A 13,613-nucleotide genomic window follows, 5' to 3' on the forward strand; every position below is an offset into this window, starting at 1 on the left:
AAATTGAAATATAAAGTGACCGGAAACACCATCTTAATTTCATCCCATACACTTATGTGTACTATTTAGGTGTCTATAAGATGCCTATTTACTAAATCGTGGTTTGTCTTTTATTTTTAGCTTTTCATTCTCAATAATGGTTGTTTTCAGGGTTTATTAGTTCTAATACATGCACTTGTACACATGTTTCATCTTGGTTTGAGAATTTTTTAAATCGGCTGCTCACAAAGTTAAACGATACCTTTAACATTGATTTGACTTTTTAAAAATCTGAGCTAGAAGGTCGCACTTGTCACCTGTGTCTGCGATATGTTACAAAAATGAAGCCCAGAAAAAATTGCATTCGAAAATAATTATTTAGTGCTTCAAAAATTGAAGTATAAAGTGACCGGAAACACCATCTTAATTTCATCCCATACACTTATGTGTAATATTTAGGCGTCTATAAGATGCCTTTTTACAAAATCGGGGTTTGCCTTTTAGTTTTAGCTTTTCATTCTTAATAATGGTTGTTTTCAGGGTTTATTAGTTCTAATACATGCACTTGTACACATGTTTCATCTTGGTTTGAGAATTGTTTTAATCTGCTGCTCACAAAGTTAAACAATACCTTTAAGCAGACTTGGACACCGTTCTCACTACCTTCCTAAAGTAATACTGGAAGCTAGTTTAGTGGAAACTAGTTTAACAAGTAATGAGAACGGTCGAGATGATCTTCTAAACCGGTTCAGAAAACCACCTCGCGACGTAGTTTTGAAGATTGCTTTGCCTCGTTAAACTGGTTTTAGCATTTAGCGAGGACACAACCGTTCTCCAGGAAGCGATCTTTGCACATTTCGAGCATGATACTCCACTGACATACTGTATGTGGAATGCCTACACTGCAGTTTCAAATTTCGCGCAAAACATGTCACCCAACTGAGAGTGTTTCCATAGCAACAAGACCGTTTTACCTGAAGTGGTTATGAAAACCACTTTCAGGTGATCAAATGGGAACGCTAGCAAAGCGATCTTCCAAACTGTTTTCCTGAAACGGTTTCCTGTAAACCAGTTTTAGAAAGTATAATCAGAACGATGTCAAAGTACATGTATGTATGTCCCAACCAAGTGCCCCATAGATGGAAAACATGACCAACATAGTTGCTGGGATGGGATAATTTGCTTTCACACTGAGAGTTATACCCATAACCTGAGATAGTTTCTCTTCTTCTTGTTCTGTTTGATGTCTGATTGAGTTTGTTTCAAAATCGCTTCTTCAGTTGAACATTATTTTCCAGACTAATGAATTTATCATCACAATCCACTGCTGCTATCTTTTGTGGGGTGTAAAAATAACCCACCAGTTGTGGGGTGTAAAAATAAACCACTAGTTATGGGGTATAAACTAAAACCACCAGTTGTAGGGTGTAAAAACAACCATGCGTTGTGGGGTGTAAAAAATAAACCACCAGTTGTAAGGTGTAAAACAAACCACCAGTTGTGGGGTGTGAAAAATAAACCAATAGCTGTATGGTGTAAAAATAAACCACCAGTTGTGGGTTGTAGAAAATAAACCATCAGTTGTGGGATGTAAAATAAACCACAGGTTATGGGGTGCTGCAAATTTTAACGGGTGTTAATGTCATCATTATTGGTTGTAGAGAGCTAAATTGGGTATCAAATTGCTCAGAATTATATTATCAATGCAATGATGTAAAAAAACAGTGTTTTTGCACTGCATTCAGGCATTACGCGCGGAAATGCGCGCGCATACGTGTGCGCGCGCAAATTTTTGAAATGCTTAGAATGACCTGAAACGTACTCTACTTTGGTCAAAAAGTGATTTTGAGCATTTTAAAATTTTGACGCGCGCATACGCACACGTCGTGACCTCCAGGTGACCTTTGATGACATGACCTGATGACCCTTGACCTGAAGTTGATGTGATGTAAATATTGTTAATTTTTGATAATTGATAATGGAGATATGATTGATAATGTGATTTTACAAAATGGCGCCTAGATGACGTCATCATAACCTGATGACCTTGAAAAGCTTATTTTGACGTGTCCATGACAGATCCTATAAATGACATGAAATTCAATGAAATTGATCAAGTCCATTTCAAGATATCTCGGCGACAAAAAAATCGTTAAAAATAAATATATAAATAAATAAAAATAATAAGAAGAAATTGACGAAATTAAGAGGTGATCTGTCAAAGACAGACCACCTAATAAAGTAAATTCTGACAAAATTAAGTGGTGATCTGTCACAGACAGACCACCTAATTAGTCTCTGGAAATAATGTTCACTGAACAAGCGAAGAAACAAAGTCAATCACACATCAAGCAGAACAGTGAGAAGAAGAAGAGTAACTATATAGGAGACACATGAAAATAAATGACACTTTGATGAAGTCTGCTACAAGATTTAGAGCATTAAATTAACAAGTGGAACACCTCTGACAGTCTCGCCTGCATTTTACACAAATCAATATAGCAGCAGTACTGACTTTGAAAACAACTATTGAATAATTATTCACAAAAACACCAATCATATTACTGCCCTAAATGAACTATGACTTTGATCATGTGACCTACGACTCGTGCAAAACGATCAGTGATACTTGACTACCCTTATGTCCATGTTAGTTTGGGCAACATGTGCAAAAACTAAAATTAATACAATATACTTATTACAGAAAAAAGCAATTCGAATCTGTACTGATTCCCAATATTTATCACACACAAATCCATTATTCCATAAACTAAAGACTCTAACAGTATTTGACATAAATACTCTTCAAAGCTTACTACTTATAAATGTTTACATGTAAGTACGTAAATAACATGCTCCCACCTTCCTTCCACAATTTTTATACTCTGAATACATCTATTCATTCATACCCTACCCGTAACTCTTCAAATTTCCATTTAATTAACCCCACATTGCTTATTGCGCAGAGATCCATAAGAAACCATGGTCCAGATTTGTGGAACTCTCTACCAGAGCCTGTTAAACAATGTTCGTCTCTTCACTCATTTATTAGGCAAACATTAAATCTATGTTATTATCACAATACTTGAAGTAATATTTCTGTGTCTTATCCTTTTTATCATGAATTTATTCCTCCTTCGATTTAGTCATTACCAATATCTTCATCATGACCATCATCACCTCCATGGCCTTCATCATCATCATCATCACCATCATCATCAACATCATCATATCACCGTCACGCTCAGCTATTTGAAAGAATATGCCCATTCTGCTTTATAAATGTATTAATTCAATTAGTATAAGTTTGGGATTGTCATTTTTTTCACGCAATCTGCTTATGATGACAATCCTTCTCGGACTGCAAATTGTGAACATCATATAGTTAATCATTTTGTCTGGAATTATCTTTTTAGTACTCTTTATTTATAATTTATGCAAAAAATGCTAACATATTATGTTTATTATGTTATGAAAAAATGTATTATACGAATGTTATGGATGCAGAAGAAAACAATAAATCAAATGTTTCATGAACTACATGTAGATCCATAAACTTGAAAAGATATGATGGCAATTAAACATCCGCAACATGGCCAAAGTTTATTGACCTAAATTTAAATGACCATTGACCTCAAATCATGTGCCCTGAAACTGAGAATGTTGAATGATATTTGATTACTCTTATGTCTAAGGTCAATTCCATTGTGACTTATGGGACATTTGATACTTTTTTCCACATAACTGAGGTGCATATCTGAAATAGTAGCTGCACAAACATGGATTTACTTTATTAAACTGAAAGAAGAATACTTAAACTTACTATATACAAAAATGTATGCTTTCAGCTTGGTTGCATAGGGTGCTAGATATTCAGAAATGTCATTGTGACTTATGGGACATTGATGGACCACACAAATTGGGCTCTTTTGTTCAAAGTGCCATATCTATCTCAGTTTTATGACAATGTTTTTAGATTTGGGCTTGGAGATTAACTAGTGATAGGGCTCACTAACAGTACTTGAATTGGACTTGATTCATTTCATTTGTTTCAGTAGTTGTGTGCAATCGTGTGTGACTTATGGGACAAGTGAATGTGACTGATGGGACCCTATCTCATTTCATGGAATTAACATTTCCTTGCGGTGACTTTTTAAGTCAAACTTAATTTCAGCATGAATAAATATTTCCTAATAAGATGACACCCTTAATAATTCATGCCATTGTGTCAGAAATAAATTCAACAAAGGGCAGAAACATCTTTTCACGCAGTTCATTTATATAAAGGGAACATTAACCAAAAAAAAGCTTCCTAACTTGTCATCAAGTTTTAAGAACTGTAATCAAATAAGTAGAAAATAATCAATAAACAATTACAATCATAAATATTTAGCAAACAGATGAAAAATGAACAATTAGAAAGAATGTACACACTTTCAATTGTGACTGATGGGACATAATGATATGACATATTTGTTACAGATAGGACAAATAAATGTTGCTTTTCTCTATCTGTCTCATACAGTATGGTAAGAAAATGACCTTTACACTACAGTGTATTACATGTGAGAAATTAAGACATTAATGCTGCCATGAAGTAAATCAATATTCTTGTAAATATACTCTCTTTTGTGTCAAATGCTCATATTTTTCATTAGCTGTTGATGTTTATGATAAAACAGATGGATATCAGTGCACAGGCAAATTTTTGACAAAAAATATTAAAATTTTGGCATAAATTCTTTTTAAAAAATTCATTAACTGGACTGTCTAGAAAACAGTTGCAATCGCTTTCTACTATCTAAACTGCATGTACATGTATACTTGTATAGTAAAAAGTGTATTCATTTACATGGAAGATTTACCATTGTCTGTGCAAAAAATATGAAAATAATTGATTTTCATGAAAAATCCAAGATGGCTGCCAAAATTGCCAATTTGGAACCCCATGGGACACGATTTGACAAAGGGAACATCAAGATTCATTAACTATACACTTCAGGCAATACAAAAAATGTTGGTTAAAAAATATACCATGGGGATGCACCCTATCACAACTTCTTTTTTTGCCAGCTGCTTGGGTTGATATGTCATCTCTTTCATAGAAATTCTGAATGCCTGTAAGGACATCATCATTTGTAGAGTACCAAAGTGATGTTAGTTGTCATGGTGTAATGGCGGCCTGGTTCTAAACAAAATAACCTGGGGCCATTTCATAAAGCTGTTGGAAGTTAGGAGCAACTTTTCAGAATGACTAGTGATCCTTTCGTATATGCTAAAACATTGCCAATTTATGATGACATTTACCATAAGGATCATCGGTCGTTCTTAAAGTCGCTCTTAAGTTACGAAAAGCTTTATGAACCAGTGCCCTTTTACGACTATCAGAATGATGGTAACAACCAAGGACAACACAAATCATTATTTTTGCAAATACAAATGTGTAAGACGATCATGCAGCTGCGACTAGGTTTAGAACAGGCGATTCGATGTTCATGACATTATGACACCACCCTTTGGTCCTCTTTAAATGCGCATGTTCCTTTCTATTGGCAGGCGGCAGGAATGATTCTGAGAAAACTTGATTGCAAGCTTCTGAACAATTTTTTGGCATTTACAGGGGCTTTAATAGCTCTGCTCATGGTAGCCTTAAATGCATCTGAGGACTGGTGCTCTTATTTTGACAGGATCCAGAGGGTCGCTCAACTACAAAATTCGTGACTGATGGGACATTGACATAGGTTTTAATAGTTTCCATGGAACTACGTGTATATACCAAGTTCACATCATATGTAAAACAGTTGATGCACACTCTAAGGGGACAAGAAAACCAAGAGAATGATCTGGACCTAAAAAATGACTAAAAGCTAGGGTGAAACAAACCCAATTCACCTGCACTCAGCTTTGCATTTTAGCGATCATATTCAGTTTTCTCCTTCTTTCTGGACTGGGCACACAATGCAAACTTATTTTTTGTTGTTCAATGCACTGCCTTTGATATTCAGACTGTTTTTTCTGACAGTCAGCATACTGTTCTCCAGCTTTTAAGCATTCTTGTCTCTCTCTTTGCTGTCATGGACAGCTTTAAGGTGGCATGGTTTACGAACTGTATATGTGACTTATGGGACATGTGACTTATGGGACTGAAATGTATGTCCCCCAGTATAGCTATTTCAAGTCCAATACAGATGCAGCTTGATTTGTTGAAGCAAGCATGTACTATGGTAGATAAAAAAGTCCAATACTTGTCTCCAGGAGTCTATGGCAGCATATGAGGGAAACTTAATGCTCAAAACTGTGACTTATGGGACATCAAACATACACACCTTGAAATGTATTTTGTGCCTCATAGTTTCACTGCAGCGTGTAAAACAATACAGCTAATGGTAAATTATTGCTTGGAGGTCACATGGACAGTGGGATTTTTCATCAGCACCCTTTGCTTGCCAGGAGCCAAGGATGGGTGAAAGTTGTACATTTTCTATGAAATCTTAGTACCACAATGCAACAGAGTGTACATTGCATATTTTATGAATGAATGAGGGTATAGTAAAAATAAGTGTGTTTTTGTAAACCTTAAACTGTATACTTATAAACAGTATAAACAAAATTGCTCCGAAAAGAAATTTTTGAAAATGGAAAAATGCAACATTTGGCTGGAATTGACCACATGAACTAGACCTATTTTTTAGTTACAGGATGGCAATTCAACAAATACCCCCAACATGGCCAAAGTTCATTGACCCTAAATGTCTTTTGACCTTGGTCATGTGACCTGAAACTCAAGCAAGATCTTCAGTAATGCTTGATTACCCTGATGTCTAAGTTTTATGTACTGGGTCAATATGCTTTCTAAGTTATGATGACATTTAAAAAAACTGATCTTTGGTAACGAGTGTTGACGACTCCGCCGCCGCCGTTAAGCCACGCTTATAGTCTCGCCCAGCTACATGTATGCAGGCGAGACAAAAATGACTTCTTTAGTTCTTTGCCTCGCTAAAACTCAGATCATAGAACAAATATAATTAAGTATATATAAGAATATATCAACCTATACCCTCAACCCTTGATGCATGTCATACCAGCCCTTGTATGGTACCAGTCACCACCCCTTGGTCCAGGGGTGATAGAACTCATAGAAGGGGCGGTACCTCGGGAATGATAATTTGCAGTCATCCTTATGTGCAGTGAATATTTGTATTTTATAAGGATAAATCAGAGTTCAGAATATGCACCATATTAAAATTTGTATTGTAATAGATCTATAATTTGCCGATGTGCTATTAAAGGTCATGTCTACCCCAGGAAAATGATGACTTGAATAAATAGAGAAAAATCAAACTAGCATAGTGCTGAAAATTTCATCAAAATTGGATGTAAAATAAGAAAGTTATGACATTTTTAAGTTTTGCTTTTTAACTAGGTGAGTCGGTTAATGATGTCCATCATTCTCTATTAATTTGTATTTTATTGTTTGAATTATACAATATTTCATTTTTTATAGATTTGACAATAAGGACCAACTTGACTGAAACATATAGTATTAAGCAATGCTAATTCCACATGTTCAGGGAGGAATTAATCGTTGTATCACTTGACAATGAGAAAATTAGAACATTTCATATATCAAACTACAAAAGAAATAGTGAGTGGATGATGTCATAGTTTCCTCATTTGCATACAGCCAGGATGTGCATATAACTGTTTCGTGAAATTAAGCAAAACTATAAAATGTCATAACTTTCTAATTTTTTTACATCCGATTTTGATGAAATTTTCAGTGTTGTGCTTGTTGGATTTTTCTCTTTTTATTCAAATTAACTTTTTGTTGGGGTGGACTTGTCCTTTAAAGTGGCTATCACATTGATTCACAAATGTGTGTATCTTTGTGGAATCTAGTCACAAAGTTTTCCTTAAGGTCAAGTTCACCCCAGAAAAAAATGTGGACTTGAATCATAGAGAACACTGAAAAATTTAATCAAAATTGAATGTAAAATAAGAACGTTTTGACAGTTTATTAGAATTTCAAGTATTTTTCACAAAAACAGTTTTAAGCACAATTCAGTGACATGCAAATGAGAAAGTCAATGATATTCCTCACTCACTATTTCTTTTGTTTTTTTATTGTTTGAATCATACAATTTTTCCATTTTTACAGATTTGACAATAATGGCCAACTTGACTGAACCATAAAATTTTAACACAATAGTAATTTCACATGTTCGGTGAAGAATAAAGCTTTTTAAAAAGGACAATAAAGAGAAAATTTGAATATTTCATGCAATAAAAATACAACAGAAATAGTGAGAGAGTGATGTCATCAGTCCCCTCATTTGCATACTGCCCAGGATGTGCATATAACTGTGAAATAACTTTGAGAAACTTAAAAATGTCATAACTTTCTTATCTTATTGATGAAATTTGCTTGTTTGATTTTTCTCTTATTTAAATCAACTTTCTGTTAATAGGGTGGATTTGTACTTTTAAAAAAGTCATGCTTCTCAAATATTTTGAACTCGTGGCTCACTCTAGCTTTCAGAAATTCATAGATGTTATTGAGAAAGACATAAAATTAATTCAATTTTGGAAATGAAAAATTAATGTAGTTTTACCACAATCATACTAATCAATAATATTGAACTACAATACTTCAATCTAGTTAATTTGTTCCTATGTCTGGACTCTGGAAAGATCTGGCAAAATTTTGAAATATTAATATATATTATGCATCACTAGTCTAGACTAGGCCTACAATATTATATACCGGTAGTCTAATGGGTGACTATCCTTCATATAGACATCTCATCACATTCAACACATATTCATAAGTTGTTGCTCTCTGTCTGGAAACATTACTTCAAAGCGGGAATGACGTTTATTGGAGCCTATACGAACCCTTGCCTGAGGTACCTTAAAGGACAAGTCCACCCCATAAAAAGTTGATTTGAATAAAAAGAGAAAAATCCAACAAGCATAATTTTCACTGAAAATTTCATCAAAATCAGATGTAAAATGAGAAAGTTAAGACATTTAAAAGTTTCGCTTAATTTCACAAAACAGTTATATGCACATCTTGGCTGGTATGCAAATGAGGGACTATGACATCATCCACTCACTATTTCTTTTGTATTTTATTTTATGAAATATTCTAATTTTCTCCTCATTGTCAAGTGATACAACGATTCATTAATTACTCCCTAAACATATATGGTTCAGTCAAGTTGTTCCTTATTGTCAAATATATAACAAATGAAATATTGTATAGTTATAATTCAAACAACAAAAAAACATAAGAAATAGTGGATGGACATCATCGACAAAATCGGCTAGTTGTGCTTATCACTGTTTTGTGAAAAATAAGAGAAACTTTAAAATATCATAACTTTCTTATTTTACATCCGATTCTGATGAAATTTTCAGCGCTATGCTAAGTTGATTTTTCTCTATTTATTCAAGTCGGAATTTTCCTGGGGTGGACTTGACCTTTAAAGAGAAATGCCAGTAGTTGCAGTAAACACTGATTTCATGAGAAATTCTGCAAAACCAGGCTTAATTGTCAGTATATCGAGGATCTAGATCTGATACAGTTTAAACTGAACTTTGTGAAATCTTGAAATCTACGCTGAAAAATGTTCACACTGAAGATCACCAACACAGATGAGATAGGCACACGTTGGACAGCGTAGCCTGGAGGCGTCTGGGGAGTAAAAAACATTTACTTCGTGGGCTTACTCCCCAATGACGCCTGGAATTGGATCCCATTTATCTTTGTGTAGGGATGAGATTCCCACGATCAAAGTTAGGCTAAATCAACACTTGTCCATTACATTTGGAGCCCAAATTCACGTAAATGGGCCCAAACCATATTAACCCCCCGTTAGTACTACATTTCATTATATTTATTAAATAAATAGTACTAAATTTGAAAAAAACATAAAAGCACGAGCGTAACTTACCCAGTCTGTTTACGTCGCCATTTTAGAATCTTATGTTATCGATGCCAAGATACCACACGAGTGTAGAGCTGCCAACTTAGATTTTTAAAAATACTTGAATCGGCCGATAAATATCATGAATCGTAAATACTTTTTTCGGTCAAAAAATATCATAACACGTGCTAAATGATATTTTTTGACTGAAACAAATATTTTACGAATCGTAATATTTATTAGCCGATGCAAGTATTTTTTAAATCTTAGACTGCAGCTCTACACGCATGTGGTATCTTGGTATCGAAAACAAAAGATTCTGAAATGGCAACGTAAACAGACTGGGTAAGTTACGCTCGTGCTCTTATGTTTTTCAAATTTAGTACTATTTATTTTGAAATTTAGTACTAACGGGGGGTTAATATGGTTTGGGCCCATTTACGTGAATTTGGGCTCCAAACGTAACGGACAAGTGTTGATTTAGCCTAACTTTGATCGTGGGAATCTCATCCCTACACAGAGATAAATGGGATCCAATTCCAGGCATCATTGGGGAGTAAGCCCACGAAGTAAATGTTTTTTACTCCCCAAACACCTCCAGGCTAGGACAGCGACAGTGTATTAATTATTGCTGGAATAAAGACCCGACAGAAGTGACCGAATCCACGCTTATTTTGCTTATTTCTCAGCAATTACACAATTTCTTCCAGAATCCTTTGGCACATATTTTTTATTCACACTTGGGTGGTCATTATATTAGATTCTGTACAAAGTCATTTTGAGATTGTTACCAGAAAATTGTCATTAAAGGACAAGTCCACCCCAACAAAAACTTGATTTGAATAAAAAGAGAAAAATTCAACAAGCATAACACTGAAAATTTCATCAAAATCGGATGTAAAATAAGAAAGTTATGACATTTCAAAATTTCGCTTTATTTCTCAAAATCAGTTATATGAACGAGCCAGCTACATCCAAATGAGAGAGTCGATGATGTCATTCACTCACTATTTCTTTTGTTTTTTTTATTGATTGAAATAGGAAATATTTTGATTTTCTCGTCATTGTCATGTGAAATGAAGTTTCATTCCTCCCTGAACACGTGGAATTCCATTATTTCAATATTTTGTGCTTCAGGCAAGGAGGTCCTAATCGCCAAATTCGTAAAAATTGAAATATTGTATAATTCAAACAATAAAAAACAAAAGAAATAGTGAGTGAGTGACATCATCAACTCTCTCATTTCGGATGTAACTGGCCCGTTCATATAACTATTTTGTTAAAAATAAGCGAAACTTTGAAATGTCATAACTTTCTTAATTTACATCCGATTTTGATGAAATCTTCAGCATTGTGCTTGTCTGATTTTTCTCTTTTGGATTCAAATCAACATTTTTCCGAGGTGGACTTGACCTTTAACTTTAACCCAGCCAGGCCCAGGCTCAACATAATTGCAGTGATTTTTTATAAACTAATTTTGACTCTTTCAAATCCAAAATCACTCAAAAACCTAGTAAGTGATCTGCTTACTTGGTGATCTCACACACATCAATAAAGTTGGCGGAGTAGGGCCTACGGCAAGTCTGCATATGCCGACTTAACCCAAGACAACACAAGACAAGGGAGCCGCTGCCGGTGAATGCCGCCAGCTGAGATCCCTGGCGCTGGCATGGCAGACAGACAATGAGACATGGCCTGGGTATTTTACCTATTTTTACTGGCACTTGCTGAAGAAAAGATAAATAGAAGCAGGTTTGACTTACGATTCCCAGCTTTCCTGGCCAACCAGTATATCGTGGCACTGCCTATTCCACCGCAGCCAACCACCACATAATCATACACACGAGACATTTTCTCGAAACCAAGGAAAACTAAGTTAGAGTCAAATACTTTTGGATCTATAACGACGAGCTAACTTGCACTTTGCAGACTACGGGCACCAAACGTAAACAACATACAATGAACCGGTACACAGCTAGCTAGCTAGCTAAATATAGCTGACATCGACATGTACCAGCGAACGTAGAGGGCCGCATCACACGATAGATCCAGGGGGTGGAAACTCCGCTTCTGCATCCGGTCAGAATTGAAGAAAATTTTGGAGGGTCAAAAGTGCACACTGCTCCCATATTACATGTACAAGCCTATGGACGCCGCCACTGTTTTGGTACACCAGCGAAATGGAGGCGTGGTCATGGAACGTCCTTCGCGCATAGCGTAAAAATATGTAAATTAGCATTTGGTCTTTAATTAGCATAATGCGCGACCCGTTGGTGTACGTGTCTAAATAAAATACATCATGCCACGGCCATTCATTCATTCTTCATAAGTAATCGTATTTTTATTGATCTATTTGTTCTTGCCTGTCACGATTATTACTGCATTATTTCAGCTGCAAGTTGCCTGGATTTTTTCTAAGGCAATAACTGGAAACTTTATGGGAGGGATTTTAATTGAGCTTGACTTGCCCTCTTTCCTTACAATTTTCATTCTATTAATTACATTCACTATTTATATTACAGAAGAGGTCCTCCCCCCAAAAAAATGGTGCCATAATCCCTTAAATCGTGTAAGTGTTCCTCGGTTGATCTCTTTATGTTTCTGAAGCCCTTATTTGAAGACCTCACTTGCAAATGGGGTTAGGTCCATTTTTCATCAAATTTGATTTTTTTTTTGTCTCAATGTATACATTTTTAGTAGCTCTATAAGATGATACCAAAGAAAAGTTGAAATTCCCACTAAAAGGTGATCTAGAATGGCCAAGAAAAATTACTTTTTTCAAAAGGGGTATAGGTCCACACATTTTTTTTTGGAAATGAATATTTTACAAAATATGAAGACAGGTAGATTTCTTTCATAGCCAATTTTATGTTCACATAGTAGGGCATCATGAAAATTTAATTTCGCATAAGAATATTGCAATTTAGTTTTGCATAAAAATATCGCAAAATGGAAGAGTGGACCTAACTCCTTTTGCAAACAAACTATTCTGAAGAGCTCATTTGTCAAAAGTGGTTAGGTCCATAGTTCATAAATTTTTATTGTTTTCTGTCTCAAAACCTCTATATTTTTAGTCGTTCTAATGAAAACAACAAAAATTTGAAATTCACATGAGAAAGAAAAATCACCTTTTTAATCAAAATTGATTGGATTCATTTCAGTTTAGTTGCAAAAGGGGTTAGGTCCAGTGGTCCACAATGATATTTTTTTTAAAGAATATATAGAAAAAAATTATAGATAGGTAGATTCCTTTTATACCCAATTTTATGTTCACATGATAGGGTAGTACATCATAACAAATTAGTTCATAAGAGTAATGCAGTATAAGTGAGAATGAGAATGGACCTAACCCCTTTTGCAACTAAACTTTCCATTTATATTTTTATCTTTTCTGTTCATATTTAATTGCAGAAAACTAAACGAACCTTTATTTCATCATTTGAACAAAAATAAGAACAAATCAAATTATTTTATATAATCATTGTAGTCTCCAATATAGGTCCTATTACGAATAGCAGTCGGGAGCACTTAATTTTAAATGGCGACTTCTATGTCACCATCATTCATCAATAACCATGACCTAGGTACAATATTTTAGGGGGATTCTCAAAATTATCTAGGCAAGAGAGCAAACCGATCGTAGGCTATAGGATACTTATTTTTTATTTTCAACTTGAAATGAATCTGGTAAATTTTGGTATGGAA

General features: G+C 34.8%; 1 protein-coding gene across 2 annotated transcripts in view; it reads right to left on the reverse strand.

Annotated features, from left to right (window-relative positions):
- LOC121407981 (monomeric sarcosine oxidase-like) overlaps window positions 1-11,845 on the reverse strand; it is a 50,440-nt gene extending 38,595 nt beyond the window's left edge. For both annotated transcript variants that reach the window (XM_041599266.1, XM_041599265.1), the window contains exon 1: window positions 11,672-11,845. In XM_041599266.1, the coding sequence (XP_041455200.1) occupies window positions 11,672-11,759 (88 nt within the window). In that variant the 5' untranslated portion in view covers window positions 11,760-11,845. The remainder of the gene's footprint in view (window positions 1-11,671) is intronic.
- Between the last annotated feature and the right edge of the window lie 1,768 nt (window positions 11,846-13,613).

This window comes from Lytechinus variegatus, chromosome 2 (genome assembly GCF_018143015.1).
Source record: "Lytechinus variegatus isolate NC3 chromosome 2, Lvar_3.0, whole genome shotgun sequence".
Taxonomy (NCBI): Eukaryota; Metazoa; Echinodermata; class Echinoidea; order Temnopleuroida; family Toxopneustidae; genus Lytechinus; species Lytechinus variegatus.